The sequence below is a fragment of the Nannospalax galili genome, unplaced genomic scaffold, assembly GCF_000622305.1.
Source record: "Nannospalax galili isolate Female #2095 unplaced genomic scaffold, S.galili_v1.0 scaffold72, whole genome shotgun sequence".
NCBI classification, from domain to species: domain Eukaryota; kingdom Metazoa; phylum Chordata; class Mammalia; order Rodentia; family Spalacidae; genus Nannospalax; species Nannospalax galili.
Window position 1 is genome coordinate 11427734 of NW_008336933.1, and position 23500 is coordinate 11451233.

The 23500-nt window shown below is 46.2% G+C and overlaps 1 protein-coding gene across 1 annotated transcript in view; it reads left to right on the forward strand.

Annotated features, from left to right (window-relative positions):
* The window catches only part of Slc22a23 (solute carrier family 22 member 23), a 178397-nt gene that overhangs the window by 2493 nt on the left and 152404 nt on the right, over nucleotides 1-23500 (forward strand). The window contains exon 3 of the mRNA XM_008831688.2: nucleotides 1-545. Within this exon, the coding sequence (XP_008829910.1) occupies nucleotides 1-545 (545 nt within the window). The remainder of the gene's footprint in view (nucleotides 546-23500) is intronic.

Below are 23500 nucleotides of genomic sequence, written 5' to 3' on the forward strand. Positions count from 1 at the left end.
GGGACGCGGCAGCTTCTGCACCCCTCGGGGGACGCGGGGGTGCCGGCGGCAGCGCGGAGATCCAGCCGCTGCCGGCGCTGCACCCCGGCGGCCAGCATTCGAGCTGCTGCCCGGCGGCCGCCCCGAGCCTCCTGTTGCTGGACTACGACGGCTCGGTGCTGCCTTTCCTCGGGGGCCTGGGCGGCGGCTACCAGAAGACCCTGGTGGTGCTCACCTGGATCCCCGCGTTGTTCATTGGCTTCAGCCAGTTCTCGGACTCCTTCCTTCTGGACCAGCCCAACTTCTGGTGCCGCGGGGCCGGCAAAGGCACCGAGCTGGCGGGTGCCACTGTCACCGGCCAGTGGGGCGACCTGGGCAACTGGACCAGTACCCCGGTCACTCCCTTCTCCACTGCCTCCTGGGGGGTCGCGGGCAACCCGGTCAACAGCAGCGACACACCACCCCTCCCGTCCCCTCCAGGCAAGGGGAACAACGACTCAAATTGTGACTGCCACGCTTGGGACTACGGCATCCGCTCAGGCCTCGTCCAGAACGTGGTCAGCAAGGTAAGGGCCACGGCCGCTGTGTCCCCGCGTCCTTTGCGTGAGCCCTTTTCCCTGATCTCGGTCGCTCTGCGCTTCATCTCTCTCTGCAGAGTTCCAAGCCCAGCCTGTGGGGGAGCCTGAAATCCCTGCCGCAGGGGCTGCTAGCTTGTCTGCAGTCTGGCATGGACTGGGTTCCTTCCTGTCCCCCCGAAGGAGATGCTCTTACTTGGGTGTTAATGAAGCCATGGCTTTTTGCCGCCTTCTGCGGTGGTGACGCTGCATCCGCCTCTAAGGCATGGATTTAGCCTTTCCTAATTTACACCCAAACTCTGGTCTCAGTGCACATATGGTAAGGGAGCCTCTCCCGGAAAGGGCTTGAAACCCGCCCCCTTTGTTGGTAGATGTCAGGCTCACTGAGGGCAGCAGTGGCTCACTAGGAGAATGAGGCCTCTGACCGGTCACCGCTGAGCGGCCCTAGAGGACCCACTCCCTCTTCTAGGTCTGTCGGTTGGATCCAGGACCATGGCTGTGTTCCTCCCACAGGCCTCTTGTCTCCTATAAAGAAAGAACTACCCATGAAAAATAGTGTCCCACTCTCAGATGTTCCTTCTGGCAGACCTCTCTGCCTTCCCACACTTGCCTTGCACAGAGACTAAAGCCAATTAAAGAACTAAGTTATAGTTCTTTAAGCAGAGTGCTTTGGAAAGTTCCCTTGCTACCCCAACCCCATCCCAACCATGCTCTGTTGTCCAGACATGTCTGACTTTAGGGTTCAATGTCAAGGTGTTCCCTTAGATGTTTTCTCAAGACTTCAGTAAACAGCCCCATAGTATAGGATGTAGAAAGCCTGCGGATGGGCCATCACTGCTCTAGCACAGCAGCTACTCTGAGGCATTGAGACCTGGTGAACTTGTCCCAGGTACCAGCTTTGCCCTGCCAGTCCAGTGGCATCCCTTGCAGAGATCCTGTATCTCATGTAATACATCAGGAATTTTTGTGAGATCTGTGTGTCACCCTTAAAATGGACAACAGGTAGTGTTAATCATTACCCCAATGCCTATCCTTTTCAATTTCTTGACTTATAGGAGATACTGGATGCCACCTTGTCAAGCAATTTGTGAAGCATTTGTAGTTTTTGCCCCTTCTGCCTTCTAAACACTGCAGAAGTAAATGTAGACCCCCACCCCTTCCTCTGACTTTGGGGGCAGCTCTGAACAGTTTTAAATGCTCTGTTCCAAATGTGAGAATGGAATTTGATAGTTTATAATAGTGTTCATGGAATCCTGTCCCCATCAGTGTGTGTTAGTAAACAGTTGTAGCTCATGGATGTGTAAGATGAAACTCTTACATCATCGTAATCATTGTTTTAATCTTGTACCAACCTGGCAAGAAATGCTGTGTCCTGTGGGAACTGTCTGGCTTAGCAATCCCTCTGCTCTACAAAGTAATTGAGAAGATCCTTCTGACTTGTCTCACCTTGACTCATCCCACACAGCCTCTCCCTTCCAAAGGTGTTTCTATGGCTGATACCCATTCACGAAGGACACTATTGCTTTGCTTTTTTGCTTAGCAGGGGAGAAAATTTCATAATAGAATGCCTGTCAGAATAAGGATTTGACAACATTTTCAGCTGTTTTAACCCCTTTTCTAGAGTAAAGGAAGAATAATGGGTTGATGGAATGTCTGTAAAGAGTGCTTTGTACTAGAGTCAAGTTGGAAATTAGGAGGTAGAGAAAGCAGACCCTTACCCTAGCTGTGGGGACCAGGAGACAGCTACTCAGATCCTGCCAGGCATGCTGTGAAGAGAAAACAAAAATAGTTCCTGAAAACAGACTATAGAGGCATATTGGAAAGCTGGGCAAGTTTTTAAAATTAGCACTCAGGAGGCACTGAATGCTTTGGTAGGGGCAGTGCTTGGCAACACATGGCTGTTACATGGCACGGACAGGACAGCACTGAAGGGTAAGGTTTGGGCACAGTAATTAGAGACATACTTTTTCATTCTATAACAGCTAGGAAGGACATATTGATTTTCACAGACAAATTTGCTCTAAATAAAGGACTGTCCTTCCACAGTGTTCTGTTCTGTAACAATGCTTGAAAGAGCTTTTCAAGCACATTTTGGTACTAAGGCAGACTTTTCCCTCTGCTAACTCTGTGCACTGGATTCTGTATCTGCATACAAATGTGGAGTGGGTACTGTGATGCTGCTGGCATTTTAGTGGTCAGGTGCCTGTCTGCCCTGTGCACAGTAGACAGGAGTGGAAGAAGCCTTTACCTTTTGTCAGTGGACAAAAGCCCAGGATCAAAAAGTTGCCTTGTGCTCCCTTTACCTGCACTGCAAGCTGCAGGCTGTGTCTTCAGAGCTCAGCATGGCTCCTTCAGCAGGTGTGTTCTTGCAACACAGGCCTCCATGTTCTAGCCTGGGCTGCTGGGTGGGAAGAGGAGACAGAATTGCTGCCATCTACAGTTCGTTTTGTTTCTGCTTCACTGACACAGCACCTGCACACCTGGATTGAATGTTGGAAGAGACCAGTTAGTCCCAGATGGTAGAAGGAAAAGGGACTCTTAGGCTCTGAACTTCTTTCCCCTCCCAAGTTACATCCCTGACCTACACCTACCACCTCAGTTTAAACCTTTCCACACGTGGGGCTCTGTCCTTGTAGAGAAGTGTGGGCTTTGATGAGTAACACTCAGGTTCTCCCATGCCAGTCTGTGCAGCTCATTCTTGAGAATGCTTGGTTTTCCATCATAGAATGCATTATCAGTAGTTTCTTGCCTGGCTGAAAAATGTCTACCTACTTTAGCTGTTCCATTCATGACAAAATCAACCATATTGACCGCTGCACGGGGTGTATGCCTCATATGCACAGCACCAGAACACGACCAGCAGGCCTGCATGTGCTATCCCCCAAAGGGGACAGATGAATGCCATGCCTCCCTGCAAAAGACCTGATGCATGGACACCATGTCTCCACTAATGGAGCCTATAGTAAATGCATTACAGTCCTTAGCAGACATGACATACTTCTATCTCAAGTCCAGGGTCCCAAGCCCACCATCTTCATTGGATTGTATTAATGAGAACTTCTATGCCTCAGCTTAGGTGCATGGTGTACAACTTGAGTTTCTTCTTAGTAGTTTTGAGTGTTAAGATCTCTACTTCCTTTCATCTTTACCTTAGCCACTATATTTGTTATATATACCTGAATTTTCATCATAGATCCTACATACAGTTCCTTAAAAATGATGGTGATGATCAGGATGTTGATGCCATTGTGTGTGTGTGTGTGTGTGTGTGTGTGTGTGTGTTATGGTGATGTTCTGTGTGTTTATACCATTGTGTGTGTGTGTGTGTGTGTGTGTGTGTGTGTGTAGCTCTTTATAGTTTCTGAAACATTTTACATGCATTATTTCCTCTGATGAAGAATAGTAACCCAAGGCCAATCTTAAAACATAGGAATGTCACTGATCACAGAAAATGAACACACGTTGGAAGGGTACTTCGCAGGTATTCTACCAGCTTCCTTGCCTCTTTCCTAGCTCTCTGTGCTTTATGGCCCAGCTTTGCTGAGCGGTGTTGTCAGTGCCTTCCTGAGAGGAAGAATCAAATCCCTCCCTGGGATCAGAGCAGGTTTGAGGTTCCAAAGACAAGCGGTCTTTGGAATTCGTATTTCTCTTGGCTTTCTTCTCTCACACCAGCGTTCCCTGAGCAGCCCAAAATCTCCCATGCTTCTGAGATAAAAAAAAAAAGTTTAAAAGTTAAATAAGAACTCCCTGAATATTCTTGATAATTTTCACACTTCATCCTGCATTGTTCTGAGTGAGTCTTTGCTGGTCGTTAACACTCACTACTTTCTCCAATCTTTAGGACTTCGCCAATAATCATGCTGGCTGACCTTCTCCAGCCCTATCTTTTTTCAGTATCTGAAGTTTAGGTTTTCATTCATCTTCAGACTTTTTGTGTTTCTTCTCATGAATCTGTGAAGGTTTCTGACCTTTGTCTTGAAGATTGTTTAATATCCTAGGAAGTAATTTGTATCCTTTGACTAGAAGTTATTTAAAATGACTTCAGTACAACGTAATTAAGGCTAAAAATAATTATACTATCATTATAATGTTAATGTTTTTTAAAGTAGTTCACAATTCTGTTATCCTAGCCTAATAACTAGTTTCCACATTTGAAATGTTTCACACATAAGCATATTTTAACTCTCTCAATCAAAGTGTTCATTAATGGAAAATGCATCCATTAAGCTGCTTCATATCAAGTGTAGTGGTCAGAGTCCTTAGAAACATTTTTAAAAGTTTGTTTTTATTTATGTCTATGTGTGTATGTCTATATATATATATCATGTGTAGGGGGTACCGTGGAAGACAGAAGAGGGTATTGGAGCCTCTCGAGCTGGTATGACAGGTGGTTGTGAGTCACCCAATGTGGATGCTAGAAACCAAATTCAAGTCTTCTAGAAGAGCAGCAAATGCTTTAACTACAGAGCCTCAACTACTGAGCCATCTCTTAGCCATTCATGAACATTTTAAGTGTTTCATATTTTTGCTGATTTCCTAAATTTTCTTGGATTCTTTTTTCTATACCAGTGTGTCATCTCAGTGATGGCTTTTGTATGGGATCTACAACAACAGTGAGCATCTTTTTGCAATTTTTAAAAAATTGACAAATAATACATTACATGACTTAGAATATAATATCAGTCATACTGCTTGCTGCCTCTGCTCTCAGTTTCACTGTTAAGAAGCAACCATAGTTGCTAGTTTTTTATGTATCCTTACAAAATATTCTATTTTCATTTATGTAATTTCTTTCTTTTTATGTCAGCATTGGTTGTATATTGGTAGACAGAGAGCCCCCTGTTCTTTTTATGTCTGTATAATATTCCATTGTCTCATTGGGCCATAATTTATTTAATTAGTCACTAATTGAGCAGGAATTGTGGTCATTTCTAGTTTTTTGCTATTTATATATGTATATATGCAATAAGTAATGAAATTCTGGCTTGCATGAACATTTGCACATGTGTAAGAAATTGTTAGAAGTTCAGGACTCAACATCTCCTGCATTTTTATTTTGATGGTTTCTTCATGTCTCTGCCTTCATGTACATGGTTTACTGTGTGGTTGAAGTGTGTTGTTGTGTGGCTCTGTGGGGATGGGTGTCTGCCTCTGGGCAGATTTCTCTAACCTCACCCCCCTTGGCCTTTGGAGACCCCTAACCTGCCTCATCTTGCTGTCTTTGAAACCACAGGCCCCAGAGCCCAGAGAGACCTAAGTAAGATGCAAACCTGTCATTATGGCTCTCCCTCTTGAAGCCTCCCAGGGTTCTGTGTCACTGCCACATAAACTGCCTGGCTTTAACCTGAACCCTAACTACTTTTCCACTCCTGGAAAAAGTAGTTCTTTAATTCCCAACTGTCCTCTCTTCCTGCCTCAACATTTCACCTATGCTGTTCCACTAACTTGGAACAGTCTTCCCTCTATCCTTCAGCCCACTGACTCCTGCTCATCCTTCAAGTGAACTCAGCCATCATCTGAGTGACAGACAGCACCCACTGTTGGTAGTACTTACTCATAATGCACTCTGTCTCCCTCTCTACTGGTCGTCTTTGATCCACACAAGCTCACCATACATGTCTAAGCCTCCTGAGCATGGTGTGGTGACAAGTGGGGGAGCATTTTCAGTTGGCAGGGGAGGTTGGTACTGTCAGTGCTCCAGCTTGGTACCAGCTTATTTTCTAGAGTGTGCTTTCCCATTTCCTCCTTTCCTCATTGGCAGGGTGGAGTTCCTGCTGCCTCACCTCCAGGTGGTGTGAGGACAGAACACCTGGTAAGCAAGCACTGCCCCACCCAGCAGCACCTACCAACAGTATGCACCTGGCTGGTGGGACCAGCCCTGCAGGGATGAGAGTCCTGGGATAGAGGACATGATCTGCCACACTGGAAGGTGATTAATCTCACTGGAGCACTGAGGTGGAGGCATCTGTCCCTGGAGAGCCAGGTGTGCCCTCTACATGGGAAACTGGCACCCAGAATGCTGTGAAGAGCCAAGCCACCAAGGACCTTCTTGGGGTTGGCCGGCAGGTGGGGTCCTAATCTGAGAACTAAAGGGGGTCACTGGCCACAGGCCAGAGACTCATGATGTCACTCAGTAAAGGAAGGCATTGTGAGAGGGATCTGCCTGCCCAGCCCTTCATGGGCTCCTCCATCCATTCCGTGTGGTGGAGAGTGAGTGAGTTCAGTACACTCTTATCTGGCTGAGCTGCACTGGGGGGCAATACACATTGAGTGAATTATAGAGAGGAGCCCATGGTGACAGTGGCCCACTTCAGGGCCAAGTGAAAAGCCAACAGAAAGCTGCTGGAGAGGGTGTTTCCACCTGGAGTCTTATCCTGGGCAAGTTTTACGGGGCGTTGGCTTTAGCCTTAGTAATCTTTGACCTTCTATGAGGGTGATGGGAGTTAGTCATCTTGCTCTTTCTTGTCCTCAGTGTGACTCAGGGCTGGCCATTCCTAGGGGGCATAGCTCCCTCCATACAAGAGACCAGGGACTGATGGGCCCCATGCTTCTGTAAAGAGGTGGTGACTGTCACTCTGATGGCAGGTTTCCCCCAGAATCCATCATGCCTGCACTAGACCCTCCAGTCTGCTATTTTCACATATTCCATCCGACCTCTCTGTGACACTTGATAGTGGTAGGTACCTCTCTGTGGTAGGTGTAATAGAACACATTTCAATTTATGTTAACAAGTAGGAAATATATTTATTGCAAAGATGCATGGTAAGAGGGTAGGATAGCATCGGCCATCACCAAGCAGGATGGGGGTCTTCCAGGAACCCTGTTGTCACCATCACTGTTCTTACCCTCTGCGTCCTTTCCCCTCTGTACAAACCACAGGTTGCTGGGTTCAGATCGGCTGCCCAGCTTGGGCTGGGGTCAGGGAAGGTGGTTTCCAGAGTAGGCATGCAGTTACTTTGACTGGGGAATTCCCTGGAGCCATGGGGTGTGGGATGAAGTGTTGGAGGTGGATCTTTTTGGTAATTAATTGAGAATAATTGAGTATTGCTGCTACAGCTGTTAAACGCTTTAAACAAAGTATCCACTTCCTTCTCAGGTACTCAGCATAGAACTTACGTGGCCATTCAGCTTAGTGTGCTATTGGCAGGGACATAGCTCCTGAGGCCTCTTTTCTTGGAATAATTTTAAATGGCCTTAGGCATTAGCTCTAAGTCACCCAGAGAGCTTGGAAAGAGCTCCCTCTGTCCCCAGGAACTAAGAGTTTGCAAATTTTCACCTCTACCTCTGCCCCCAGAGTAGCACCAGCTCTGTAATTTGCAGGCCCCATGCAGAGTGAAAGTGGTGGAAGTGGTGAAAGTGCATTCAGAAGGTAGTGAGATGGCAGGACAGCGGCCTCAGAGCTGGCAGCCAAGGATGGGTACTTCTGAAGGGTGGCCGTGTGGATCTGCTTCTAGTGACCCTAGATTGTCACTGTCTACAAACAAGTAGACATACAACAGTACTCGCGGCTGCAGGGCTAAGCAGGTACTGTTTCCTGAGCAGTCCATCTTATTTTAACTCGCTCTTGCCCTTGCCCTCTGTCCCTCTCCCCTTCCTCTGTTGTTTCGCATCTTTTTCTACATTTCTTTTGGTAAAAAGTTTAACTCATTTTACAGACCCCACTTTTGCCAAGAAGCAGCATCACAGAGCTCTGAGCAGGTGTGTTTCAGGTTTTTCAGTGGCTGAAGGTATATACCAGCACGGCTCATACTGAAGAGCACTGCTCCAGAAGTCAGGCAGTTGGTTTACTTATCTGGACTGAAACCCAAAGAGCTGAGTCATAGGGATGTGTGGTAGAGAATGTTAAGTCATAGCAATGCTAGTGGAGTGTTTATCAGACTTTAGGTTTTGCACTGGTAAATAGCAGAGTCAGCCCTTTATATGATCCCACTAGCTAGTAGTCACACTTTATTTTTTAGTGTCATTTTTAAAGAAAAGAGACGCTGTCAGGGAGTCTCCAAGGGGTCATGCCGAATTATGGATGACTTATGCATCCACACTCATAATTCATATGACAGAGTGTTTCCTGCCAGATTAGATTACAAGTTGCCTTCTCCATGTATTTAAAGGACACTTTACAAATTGACACCCTTGATTGTTACAGCCTGAGGAACTTTATCCGTCACAAATATGTATACCCAGAGCATGTAGAGTAAGTACAAATGGTCTCATCTTTGAAAAAAAATTGTTGTAAAATTTTTAAATGGTGCTAACATACATCATAAAATTGACTATTGTTAAGTATGTTCAGTGGTGTTTTACATATGTTTACAGGTTCATGTAGCCATCACCCTGTTCATATCTAGAGCTCTTTCATCTTCCCAACTGTAGCTTGGTACCCATTCCCTCCTGCCACTGCCCACCACCATTCTACTTTCTATCTCTGTGACTTTGACTTTCTAGGTGTATGGAGTAAGTGGAATTAGTATTTGTCCCTTTGTAACTGTCACACATCACTGAGGATGACCCCAAGGTTCATCTGTGTTGTAGCATGAGTGAGAATCTTTCCTAAAGCAAACACGATGTATAAACACAGCACATTTTGTTTAGCCTCTCATCCATGGGTGAGACTGGGTTGCCACCCACCCCTGGGTAGTTGTGAACAACATGGCTGTGAATCTGAGTATGTCCTCCTCTTGAAGACAGCTCATGCACTCCCTCTCTCCCTCTTTTCCATTGTCAGAGGCAATTCTAGTCAGGTCTGCTTCTGGTCTTTGTATCAAAATATTTACTATGGGCAGAAGACACAGGTGGACAGGAAACTGTCTTGACCCTGGAGGAGCTCATGAATAACTGGAGACACCTGTAAAGTGAGGACCCAGGTGGGGCTGGAAGCTGAGGGTTAGAGGTGCAGAGGTGAGTGAAGCTGGGAGGGTAGGTGTGGCAACCAAGCCAGAGAACAGGGTGAGTCACAGAGCCTAGATGAGTTCAGGGGAGCAAAGGAGACAATAAGGTTCAGGTCGGGTGTGGCATTTCAGCTGGTCTGGAAGAAGGCTTGCATTTTGATAGGTGGAGGATGGAGACAGAGCTTCCTCTGCCAAGGAGCTGGTGATGACTGAGAGGGAACATGTACAGGGTATGGAGGGTCCCAGCCTAGAGGCAGACATGGAACTCCATCCTAGTTGGCCCTGGAGTCTGTCCCTAAGAGGGAGTTCAGTTTCCCCACAGTAAACAATGAGTCCCTTGAAGTTTATAAACAGGAAAATAACAGAGGAGGGAGACTTTATAACACGAGAGACCCAGAGGAGAAGCCAGCCTCATCCTAGCCTTAGGCTCCTGTCTACTGGAGGGGCTTGCCCACAGCCCCCTCCGTGCTGTTCTTACAACCCATGTTACTCCACGTGTGAGATGACAGTGTTGCCCAGTGTCCCCACTGGCTACTGCATGGTCTCTGCTGCTGCAGATGGCTGTCAGGCTGGCTGAATGACAGATTTCATGGGACTGCTGAGCAGTTCAAGTTGGCTTCCCTGGATTAGCTCATATGGCTGCTATAACAAATACCTAAGACAGGGCAGCTTAAAACAGAGGATATGCATTTCCTCAGGGCACCTGCTGAAATCCACCCAGATCAAGGCAAACAGGCATGGTTGCTCCTACCCCCACCCCTTGACTTGCAGGTGGTTGACTTTCCGTGTGACTCTGCACCGTCTTCCTTCTGTGTGTTTCCTCCCCCCTCTTTTTCTTAACAGGGATGGAACTCAGAGCCTCTGCCATATTGAGCCTGCAGTGTACCACTGAGTCAGACTCCCTAACCCTTCCTCTTAAAAGGATACTAGTCATATTGGTTTAAGGACCACCCACATGACCTCCTTTTACTTACCTCATTGAAGGCCCTGTCACTAAACACAGTTACATTCTGAACTCCTGGGGGTTAGGACTTAAACAGGTTCTGAGGACAGTTTAAAGTATGACCCTGGATTGCCGGTACAGCCCTGCATAGTGTTACCCAGTATGGATCAGATCTGTGTGTGGATGTTTATTGAAGCCCTAAACTTAGATTCTGCTGCCTACTGGACATGGTTGTCTTGTGGCCTATGATCTTATCTGCCCTTTTGCCCCAAATGTCAGCACTTGACTCCCACACTGTAGCTTAGCAGCTCTTTATAATATAATGCAGAGAGGCCTGCTGGGTGAACTTTCACAGTCCCCTCCTGGCTCTCTTGCTTCTGTCCCCACTAAAACCCATATACCAGCTTCCAAGTTGTTTCCTAGACAATGCCATGCCTTTGCAGCCCAGAAGCCACCCCTCCACATCACCCTCTCACATTCTTCAGATCTTCTTGGCTCCTTAGTCATCTACTTCACCACCACCACTACCACCTGCTGCCCCAGCTCACATGTGCATCCTCTACTCCTAGACCTGCTGAATGGCATCAGTAAGTAGACGGCTCCCATCTGAGTGATTTAGTTCTAGGATAACCAAAATGGAAAGAGAATAGAAACAGGTCAACACAAACCTCACTCTAAATGATAAACAGAGGTGCTGTTTGAAGCAATGGACACTTGAATTCATTCTGGGCTGGGAATATAGGTGATGTCTTCACTGTGAACCAATGCTTTTCAGAACTTGAAGTCACAGTGCCTTAGAATGAGCAGATCTGTCTGAGTTGGGGGTGGGTCTAGAGCACTTAGAGTCACTGGGGAACCTTTGGAAATCCCTTGACATCAGTGCTTTTCAAACACTCTCTGAGTGATTTCTCTTAGATGATTTCCCTCCAGGGACATTTTTTTTTCTCTTTCTTTGGTTGTCATCCCTAGGTGGAGGGATTATGGCTGCAATTGGCATTTAGCTGGTAGAGGCCAAGACTGCTGCTCATCCTGTGGAGCAGAATCCAGTGCTGATGCCCCAAGTAGAGAAACCAGACTTGGGCTGGTAGCAAGGTGGGCGATGTTCCCTGGCCTCACCTAGCAGATGGCCAGGCTGCAGGTCCTCTGACCTGGGCTCCTCTGTCCATGCATGGAGTAGAACTGACCAAGTGAGGAGCTTGGGAGGAAAGGGAACCACCCTCCCAGGGTGGCCCAGGGCTGCCAGAGCTCCTTGAGCACCTCAGTGGTACTAGCAAAGGTTAGCTGTGCTTACAAGCCAGCAGCACACCTGGAGAAATAGCCTTTACATGTTTCTATGTGAATGGATGTTGCCAGTGACCAAGACTTTCTCTTGATCTACTTGGGGGACTAAGAATCAAACCCAGAGCCTCATGTATGCTGAGTTCTATCCCCAACTCCTCAATCCCTCTTGAAAATTGGTCCTTTGCACTTCTCCTTAGAGTAAGGGCTACTAGAAAAGGAAACATTTGTGTGGAAATAAAAGGTATTTATGTACAAAACGTCTCTAATTCTAACATACCTTCTCTATAAATAATTCCTAGGGAGGAGGTTTTCTGGTGTTTCAGGAGCAGGAAATGAGAGCTCTCCCATGGGACACAGACATAGACCGATGGAGGCCAGAGCTACTTATTAGCATCGATGACATTTGCTCAGTAACAGATAGGGGCCCACATCCTCCTGTGGTGCCAGGCAATGAGCCTCTGTGGCCCTAGCTCGACACCTTTTACCTTGCCACCTCTGAAAGGAAGCATGCCAGCGACTAGCCAGGACTGCTGCCCAGAGGTCCCTGCAGTCACCAGAATGGAGCTCCATCCAGGGTCCCCAGGCCTGTCCTACCCAGCAGGATGTGCCCCTCCTTAGCTGCTCACTGCACTGTCTGTCGCTCCACTTGCTTGTCTCTGGGCTCAGTAGCATCTTATTCCTTTCTGAGAGTGCTTAGCATTCTTGAGGTTGCTAATGAAGCCACTGTCAGAGGCTGCAGACAGTGAGGCTTGGCAGTGTTCTGGCATAGGGTATAGGACCTGGCTGACCCCCAGAAGCCACTTGCAGTCACCAGAGAAGGTGCCTCACCTAAGGACCTCCCAGTGAGAGTGGATGGCATGCGAGAAGGGTATGATGTGTTTTTTTGTAGGGGCCGGTCTACAGCTTGGTAGGCTCTGCAGCTCTACTCTGTAGAGAGTTTTCACCCAATGCTCCAGTTTAGGTTTTTTAAATTATTATTTCGTTTTCATAGAAGACTTATTTTTAATAATTTTCTGAGGAGTCCAATAAGAAACAGCTTGTCAAAAATGGGTATCATTGAGAATTTTTTTTGTCTTATCTGTCTGCTGATAACATATTTCAACTGAATTGCATTTTGATTTAAATATAAGCGGTGACTTCTATTTAATTTGCCTTCTTGTTGTTCCCCATTTATAACTCTAGCTCTTTTGGGTGGAGTTTTAAATAAGTGGGAGGGGGATAGTAAAGAAATCAGGTGTCCTAGTTTGATTCTCCATTGCTGTGACAAAACATGATGACCAGTACCAACTTGGGGAGGAAAGGGTTTATTCAGCTTACATCTCCCAGGTCACAGTTCATCAGGGAGCCCAAGGTAGGAACTCTGCAAGAACCTGGAGCAGGAGCTGGAGCACAGGCCATGGAGTAATGCTGCTTACTGGTTTGCTCCCCTGGCCCCTGCTCAGCCTGCTTTCTTATGGAACACAGGCCCACCTGCCCAGGGGTGGCACCATCCACAGTGGGCTGGGCCCTCCCACATCACTCAACAATCAAGAAGATGCCCCACAGACATGGCCACAGGCCAGTTTGGTAGAGGCAGTTCTCCAATTGAGGCTCCTTCAATTCAAGTATGTCAAGTTACACTGAAGCTGTCGAGCACAGCAGGGCTCCAACTTTGGTGATAAGTCTTGTTTTCAGTAGTAGTTTTGGGGAAGCTGAAATGAATCACACTAACAGGTGAAAGTGTCAGTCAACTTCATGAATAAAACCAAACACCTGAGCTAATCAACTTAAGAAGAGGAAAAATATATTTTGAGTTGCCATTTGGAAGTTTCAGTCCATGGTCAGTTGACATCTTGCTTCTGGGCCTTGATGAGGCAGCAGCACATCATGGTGGGAGTATGTGGCAGAGGAGGCTGCTACCCTCATGGGGGCCAGGAAGAAAGATCAGAGGAAGAGAAGGGGATCTTTGGTCCTTATATCCCCTTCAGGAACATACCTCCCAGTAAACCCATCTCTACTGGGTCCACTATCTCCCAACAGCACCACAGACTAGCGACCAGTCCTTTAACAGGCCTTTGAGGGACACTTTTCTAAAACATGGCAGAAAGTTACCAGAGATTTTAAAGACCTATTGTTTATTGTATTGAAAGAAATTTTAATGTGCCCAAAGGCTGTAAGAATAGGGAAGTGAGAGGACATAGCAGCCTTTCTTTCTTGGTCTTTTGAATTTATTTAGCAAACATAATACCTGACTCTCTTAGTTTAAAGCATATGAGGTCATGAAAGACTGTACAAGAAGATCCCATGTGATACATTCAAATCTTTACTGAGCAGCTACTGATGCACACAGCACTGTGTTAGGAGCTACTGGTGACAGAAGGAGGACAAGTGCCTTGGGGGTGGGTAGAGTGAAGGCAATTGGGAGGCCTTCAGGGGAGAGGAAAGCTTAGAGCAAAAGGATGGTGATGGGGAAAGGCAGAGTACGAACTACAACAGGAAAGTGGGTTCTAGTTGGAAGGAAAAGAAGGAAGCCTCGCTGTCTCCAGTTAGAGAATGGCACAGTATTGTGACAGGTGTGAAAACTTTGGGGGCAGGGTCAGTTAGAAAGCTGACTGCTGCACACAGCAGAAAACTTGAAATAAACCTGCTGAGGCTGCTTAATAAATACCATGAGCCAGGCAGCTTAAACAACACAAACCTACCACCCCACAGTTCTAGAGGCTGAAGTCAGATCAAGGTACAGGGCTGATTTCTCCTGAGGCCTCTTTCCTTGGCTTGTAGAAGGCACTGTGTCCTGACTTGGTCTTCCCTTGGTGTTTCTGTGTCCCAATCACCTCCTTTTATAAGGACACCAATGACATTTGAATAGGTCTCATCCCAGGGACCTCATTTAATCTTAAGCCTGTTTGAAGATACTATCGCCATCCTAAGATGCTGGAATTGGGACTCAGAATGTCTTGTTGAGAAGAAGGGCACAGTTCAACCCCTAACAATCATTTTGGGGAGGACAGAAAGTATCAGTGATGCGGGACAATCTGTACTTCCTGCCAGTGTTGGAAGAAGCTAACTTTCCATTCCATTTTGTCTATTGTAAATGAATGATGCGTGAGTGTAGGCAGCTGCTGGAGTCCAGGGGGTGACCAAAGGGGACAAATAATAGAGGGAAGGGCAAGTCCTGTGAATGAAGAAAAGAGATGACTGTGGGCAGGGGTAGGGGGCTATAGGTGCTAGTCCTAGGGGTCAGGGAAAAGAGAGTAGAAGAAGAAAGGGAAGACCACAGCAAGTTATCTGGGATGGGCATTTTAGGGCTATCATTGCTGGATCCTGACAGCAGCCCCTGGGAAACAGGCTTACCCATGAGGAACCAGGGTAGAGCCAGGACAGAAAGGTTTGAAAGGACATTGTATGCACAGTGGAAGAGCTGAGGTCTGAGCCCAGTCCTTGCCCAGACTCTGTGTGCTGGGCCTTGCAGGGTGGACTGTTTGTCCTGGGTCTCTGCTGGCATGCAGACCCAAGGTGGGTGGTGGTACTTACTTTTAATGCCATGTATTATAGGTCTTCTCTGAGCTCACATGCTTGAAATGGCAGCTGTGGGAATTGTTCTAATCTCTGTTCTCAGTTCCTGGTCTAGAGATCTGCTTTTTTAAAAAATCTTTTATTTATTATTTTTATTTTATGTGTATGAGCGTATTGCCTGCATGTATGTAAATGTACCCGTATTGTGCATTGTCCACGGAGGTGAGAAGAGGGTGTTGGATTCCACTGAAACTGGAGTTACAGGTGGCTGTTAACCACCATGTGGGTGCTGGGAATTGAACCCAGGTCCTCTAAAAGAACAATCAGTGCTCTTAACTGCTGAGACATCTCTCCAATTCCTATTTTTGTTATTTTTGTGTCATTTTGTGTGTGTGTGTTAGACCAAGTAAATTTTTCTGTTTTGTTTTAAAATATTTTATTTATTGTTTTTATTTTATGTGTATGCGTGTATTGCCTGCATATAGGTAAGTGCACCCATGTTGTGCAGTGTCTGCAGAGAACAGAAGAGACTGTCAGATCCCCTGGAACTGGAGTTATAGACAATTGTTAGCTGTCATATGGGTGCTGGGATTCAAACCTGGGTCTTCTGCAAGAATAGTCAGTGTTCATAACTGCTGAGCCATCTCTCCAGTCCCTAGACCAAGTAAATTTTATTAGGGTTGTTTACATGAACATGGGTGAGAAGTTATTAACAGGAGCACGGACAACTTACCAGTGGTACGCCACTGGAAAAAAATGTCTCTTCCTCCCCCAGCAACCGTTAATTGCCTATAGATCTTTAGAGAGTGGTGGGACCTTGTGAGCAGCCCCCTGAACTCCATGACAGAATATTGGGCCAAGTTTTGTGCAGGTAATTACAGCTACTGTGAGTTCATGAATGCAGGGGCCATGTCAAGCCTGGAAGTCAGCATTCCGCAACTTATTATCCCTCCTTCTGGTTCTTATATTCTTTCTGTCCCCTCTTCTGAGCCTTGAGGGTGATGTTTAGGGCTGAACATTCACCAGCCATTTATTCTCAGCACTTTGACTACCTGTAAGTCTCTGCAATAGATGCTACCCACTGCAGAAAGAAGCTTCTCTGACCAAAGCTGACAGTAGCACTAACCTACAGGCATAGACATAAATATTTAGAAGGCAGTTTGACAGGTGCAGCTTGTCCAAAACAAACAGCAGTAGCTTCTTCACTCGTGCCTATGACTGCTCCATCCAAAGGCTTTTGACCAGGTTTACAGCACCAGACAAAAATTCCCTTCTATGGAAGGGAAGGCTTCAATTCCAATTGGAAAATAGTTAGTTGTACCCCATAACAGTCATGCCACTATTATACCAATGGGTACATTTTGTCAGGCAGGTTTGTATTGTAGCTCTCAGGGTTCACAGCTAAGACTATTAATGACTTTTCTACCCTAATAGTCTACATAACACCTGGCACTATGAAAGCTAGTCAACAGGGAGGAAGCTTCCAGCTCAGTTCAAGTTTTATTTCTTTATGTCTAGCAACCAAGGTGTATGGTATCTTCAACAGTAGGGGCCTCCTTACCAACAGCTCATAGAAAAGTAGCCCACTGGCGCTTGGATTTTCACTTGATAACCTATGGCTTCTGGGAGCAGCTTTATCTGCCCACACAGGACTTGTATTAGTTACTTTTCTATTGCCATGATAAAAACACTGACCAAAACTAACTTGGAGAGAAAAGGGTTAATTTGTTTAATAGCTCACAGTCCATCATCAGGGGAAGCTCAGGCAGGAACTCAGGGCAGGAACCTGGAGCACAGACCATGGACAAACATAGCTTACTAGCTTGCCCCTCTGTTCTGTGCTCAGACTGCTTTCTTATACAACACAGGATCACCTGCCGAGGGGTGGCACCACCCACAGTGGATTGGGCCCTCATACATCACTCAACAGTCCAGGAAAAGCCCCACAGATATGACCACAGACCAGTCCAATGGAGGAAGTTCCTCAGTTGGGGTACCCTCTACCCAGATGTGTCTAGTTGACAACTTAAGCTGGCTAGCATAGTACCTTCGTTTAGACTTGTTTGGGTTTTTGTTTTGTTTTGAATTTTATTTTTTTGATTAGCTTATAAAGCAGATTTCTTTGTGGCTTTTTCATACACCCTTAGCTTTGGTCGACTCTCATCCTCCTCTTCCTCATCTCATCTTTCCATTCCCATTATTCCACTTACATCATGTGTTCAATTGCACCCCGTCCCTCAAAGCCTCTGTTTTGCTCATGGGTCCCTTTCTAGTTTTCTCAGGGGCCAGCTCTTTTGTCTTACTGTTCACCGAAGAGTGTAGAAATCAGACGAAGGGCTGCCTGCCTTGCTCCCCGTGTCTTCTGTAGTGTGTATTTCTCCCACCTGCTCATGTCGTTCTGGCCCAAAGGCTTCTGTGAACCCTAGAATCCCCATTGTGTTCATCTTTTCCACTTCGCATTACATCTCAGTTCTAATAGGTATGAGTTGAGAGTTGAGTGGCAGAATCAGGCCAACTTTTCAATACCTTGACTTGTTTATGAGCCAGGCAAGCTTCCTTCTTTGTCTTTTCAGAGGGCTCTGAAGTGATGGGAAGGGGCAATGAGGGAAGGGAATGCCATCTCTGAATGGCAGGGGTCCTTGGTCATGACAGTTACAGTCCCACTGATTCCAGGCCTCATTCCCCAAGGCAGATGGGAACTAATGGTGTAGTGTGGGTACAGAGAAGCCACACTTGGAGGTGGTGCTGCCAGTCAGCTTTTCTATGTGACTCCAGTGTGACTTGGTTGATTGAGTGGAGTTTCAGCCTATGCTGGTGGCATGTGAGAGAGGCTTTGGAGAGCCAGAGCCTCCCTCCTCTCCGTAGCCTCCTCACCTTCCCTTCTGACCCAGGCAAACCTTCTGAAGGCAGACATCTGAGGACTGAAGTACCCTTAAGCAAATCCCCAGATAACAAAGACACCTCACCTGCCCTTTACACCCCACTGAGAAATGCAAAGAACCAGAAAGGCTGTTTGTAGGGAAACTCCAGCAAGCAAGAAGCCTTCTGTAGTGATGGAGCCTGCCCTGCAGGGCACTGTTTGCTCCCTTCATTAGATTCAGGAGAGACCAGGGCAGTATTCCTCAGGCTTGAGTCAGTGAAAGAAGCCAGCCAGTATTCCCAGTTCACCTCCTGCCCAAAAATCCTGTACCCACCTAGTTGGTACATCAGAGAAGGTGGGCGGTTCACAGGGTGTTCACATTGCTCCAGTTTGCAAGCCAGCCCATGTGCTGTCAGGGAGCATGTTTGTGCTTGTGCAAGTGTGCTGCATTCCTTACAAAACAGGTTAAGCAACTGTTGATGCCCTTCCTGTAAGACAACTGCTTAGAGATTGATGGCTCCAAGCATTCTGAATAAGCGATGAGCTCATCCCAGTGCTTTTGAAATAATACAACCAAAGAGGAAAGACAGGCAGTCTACTGGAAGTTCTGTCTCTCTTGGGCCCATAGTGATCCAAAGAGCAGTTCTGTGCAGCACAGAAGTGAGAGTATTTGGAGGACCAGGGTCAGGAATTTGGGCCTTTTTTGAAAGACTGGAATCCTTGATCAGGATATTTCTAACAATAGCAGCTCCATCAGAAGACCAAAATAAGGTATTTTGTTTTTGTTTTGGGTGGTATGGAGTAAGCACAGGGCCAGCTAAGCACATGCTGGGGTTTACCAAAGAAGCCCCATGATTTGACAAAAATAAAGTAGCCAGCCATAGGCTTTTCACCATCTTACAGCCAGCCTAACTCCCACACTGCAGTGGTTGTATGAGCCCTTGCTGACACAGCAGATTGAATGGAGCATTTCTGCCACAGGTGTGCATTTAGTGATACCTGGGGCAGAGGCAGTGAGGGGCACTGGGTCCCATGCAGAAGAACTGAATTTACATCTGGGTCACCACTTTTGCAACGTGCATCCTCAGTGATTTGTGCAGGATTGGCGCCTACTTTTCAAGGTGGAGAAGACACTGTTCCATGAGGCTCTGTGGGGATTGCCTGAAATGATGGACATGGAAGAAGTCTCTCAGCAGAGTGTGTGCTTGATACAGGCCAGTCCTTTCTACAAGGTCTTTCCATGTCTTAAGACAGTCATGTAGTCACCTTTTGGGGAATGAACATTTCTAACCCAAAGATTCAAAATTCATGAATTTAAATCTCAAGAGCTTTAAATCCTGAAACTTTGAATGCCAACTTGATGCCACAACTGGAAAATTCTAGTCAGTTTTATGCATAAAATTATGAAAAATATTGTACAACATTACCTTCAGGCTATGTAGACAAGGTATATATGACACACAAATGAATTTTGTTTTTAGGCTTGGATCTTCCTTCCTCCCTAAGATTTCAGTGTATATGCAAATATTCCTAAATCTGGAAGAAAATCCCAAACTTAGAACCCTTTTGTCCTGAGCATTTTAGATAAGGGGACTCAATCTGAATAGTGCATTACAGAGTTGATCCCTTTTCCCTGCAGTTAACTTTAAATTTTATTTTATTTTAATTATGTGTATTTGTGTGTATCTGCGTATTGGTATGTGCATACGAGTACAGGTACCCTCAGAGATCAGAAGAGGGTATTGGATCACCTAGAGCTGGAGTGCAGGTTACGAGCCTCTCAGTGTGGGTGCTGGGAACCTGTCTCTGGTCCTCTACAAGAGAAGAAGGCCACTCTTAATGGCTGAGCCATCTCTTCCAGCCACTGAAGTTAACATTAGGCCTTAGAGTGAGAGGTAAGGTACACTGGGACACATAAATGAAATTATCTCCACTGAATGACTTCTGGCTGGAGATGTACCTGGCAATCTGTGTCTTCACTTCCAGGAACATCTTTGACTCCATGTGCCCCCAGGCAACTTGACATCTCAAATTAAGAGTGCTTCTTGGAATTTCCCCTCTAGCCTTTGTTTCCAGATTCAAAACATCTGGGCAGCTAACCTTAGCTAAGCAATTGAAGGTATGGCTGGCAGCTAGGGCTGACTCCATTCCTTTCTGTTTTCTTCCATGTCTCAGACCAGTTAATCAGAGACTAGACAATAGCCTCATGTCCACACAGAAGTGGCATATTCTAAAAGACTAACCCTTTACCTGTGAGCCCTTCTTTATCCCTCGCAAAGGAAATAAGTTGGGAATTCAGCCCTCCTCCAGAAGGTTAGAATCCTTCATTAGTGTATTTCTGATAATCACAGTATACATCAAAAGCCCAAAGTAAAGGTGGAAGTTTTTGGTGATATAGAATAAACCCAAGGTCTTATACAATCTAAGCACATACTCTGCCTCTGAGCTACCCCTGACCTGAGGTTGGATTTTAATAGCATTTGAATGCTATCCTTGATGAAAGTTCAGCTCAGTGACACCACATGCCCAGTATCTGCCCCTGGCTGCTCCCCACTCTTTCTGTCAGCTTTCAGCCCACCTGTGGGTCTCATTCCTCCCAGCTTCATCTCCCCTGCCTCCCATTTCTTAACCTCCTCACATGCTGTGCTGTGCTCCCAAGGGCAGCAGGTAGCATACTGATGACTCCTAGCAGAGCTACCTTGGCCATTGGCACTGGATGGTGAAGCAGAGGGAGGATGACTGTTTATATGAGAACAGGGCCTGAGAGCTGGGGTAGCCTACCTTGGATGTTGTGAAAGGCCAAGGGCAGTGGAGAACTATGAGACAAGATGGTTTGCTCACCCCTTCGCTGGTGGGCAGAGTGCCTCCACCTTGCTACCATGGGCAGGCTTGAGGAGAAAGGATCCCTTGTTGACAGCAGATGATTTTCTGCAAGAGAAGCTGTCACCTACCAGTGATAGTAGATGCTGTGTCACAAGAGCTAGATCGCAGAGATTTTTCTCAGGAAGGTGGCACACAAGACTAAGTGTAGGCTGGAAGGCAGGGTCTGCTCCTGGGCTGTCTGCACAGGCTTTGACTTGGGTTCCCTCTCAAAGTGCTGTGCATCTATGTTTAAGATATAATGTAACCTGTATCACTTAGCTTTCTTTAAACATAGTGGTTTATTGGAGACATACATGCACATTCTATAGCTATCACCAGGGCTTTTTCATTTCCCTAGACTGAATGTCTATACCCTTTAACTGTTGACATCCCATACCTCTCCCCTAGTCTTGGACAGCCCATCTCCTCTGTCTTTATGCATTTGGCTCCTCTGGTGACTTCATGTAAGTTAAATCATACATAAATGTACTTTTGAGACACTATCTTCACTGAGCACTATGTCCTCAAGGTCCCCTGTGTTACAGCCTATGTCAGGATCTCCTTTCTTTTTAGGCTGAATGACATTTGAGCTCATGTGTAGACCATGTTTTGCCCACTCTTCCGGCAATGGGCACCTGAGTGCCCACTGAGTCTGGTACTCACATGGTGAGTAGGTAGCTATTTGTGCCTCTTTTACTTCCTTTGGGTATCAAGATGAGTTTGGAAAGGCTAAAAATTTGAAAAAATGCCTGCACAGCACAGAGCCACCCCTGGACCTTGGCTGACCAGACATTGTCCTTCTACTAGAGGAGGACGCATGTGGTATAGTTGGGCTTCTTCAAAAATGGACTTTGTTCACTTGATTGCTTTCTGCTGTGACTGACGTTTTGCAGGTCATGTCATAAGGGTATTTAATATTTGTCCATGTCTTAATCAATCAGCAGTTAGAACCTTTTGAGAAGACAGAAATAGGTATCATTTTTATTTTCTCTGATGGAAGGCAGGAACAGCCCTCTGCTTAGTTTGAATATGCTTCAGTACACAGGAAGTCCCCTTCTCTCCCTGTCATGTGGACTGTCAGTGGCAACAGGATTATTGGCCCCCCAGCCTTGGAACTTCAGCATTTCAATGTGTTGTATTTGCATTGTGATCATGGACAGTGTTAGGTCATGAAAGACAAACAAGATACACATGGTAGCACTTCTGTTGTTCTACAGTCTAATCATCTACCCTTGAAAATGTTGGTAGGGGAGAGTGTCCAAGATCAAATAGGTTTGGAAAATACATCATACAGAGCCCCCTTGTCAGGATTCACAATGTATGTTGACATTTTAAAGGCGTTGAAAGGCCCTGCAAAGGAGACATCAGCTCAATTTTGTTAAATTGAATGTTTTCTATAAATTAGTGAACCATTGATCCTCCTTTCCCACTTTTTTTTTTTTTTTTTTTTTTTTTTTTTTTTTTTTTTTTTTTTTAAAAAAACCCAGAGTCTGGTATATGAAAAGCATCCATTATACCCTCAGCTACATGCCCAGCCTGATTCCCCTATTTAGCTGACCACCAAGTGACCATGGACATCCAAGGCATACTGCTTCCAACAAGTACTTTATCTAATGACATCACAGTGAGTGAACCTTAAGTGCAAAGGGTTTCCTTCATGGATCATTTAAAAGTGTGTGTGTGTGTGTGTGTGTGTGTGTGTGTAATGTATGTATGGGTGTGTATACCTACAGAGACAGAGCAGTTCTATACTTCTACCTTTACATGGGTTTGGGGGATTGAACTTTAGTTGTCAGGCTTTCACAGGAAGTGCTTTTGCCCCCTGAGCCATTGCACTGGCCCCATAGATCATTCAATTGATCTTTTCATCCTTTTTTTCTGATTTGCTTTGGGAGAGTTCTGAACAGACTAGCTTATTTGTCCTCTGTTGAGCTCCATTGGGGCTGCCCTCTGTTGATTAATCTGTAGGGAATGGGGAGCCTTTCTTTGGAAGGGTGGGGAAGGAACTCCTGTGACCTGGTTTGTTAAGCCTGGCCACACCATATCCCTCACACTGATTGTAGTGCAGCAGGAAGACATTTTCATGGTCTCCAGAGTTTCACTCAACAGGTTCTGCATGTCATACAATCCCAGATCCAGTGGTACCAGAAGGAGGTCCTCCCCAGAACCATCCATCCTAGGCCTGATAGGACTTCAAAACCTGAGGCAGGTAGGAGGGATGAGGACCCCGCAAGCATCAAGGTTGCAAGACTATGGTGAGGGCCATATGTGGACAATTCTACAACTTTGGCTTATGAAAATCTCTCTTGTGGAAATCTGAGTTTTCTTGTGCATGCTCCATTCCTTTGCGGGACCCATGCATGTCAGTCTGACCCCATAGAACTGATCAGCAGTAGCCAGCAGTACTTCTCAGGAAGACTTCCTGCCTTCAGCTTGAGGATGCTTGTGGCTCTGATTTGAGGAGAAATCTTAGAGAACTGCTTCTCAGCCTATCTCTGGAATGTCAGAGGCACCCACGTGGGCAGTGAGGGCTCTTTCTCCTGGGGTGCATCCATCCCTCTGCCTCTCCAAACCCAAGGACTGTATCTGAAGGTTTGAGCTCCAGTTGAGTCCTGGCCAG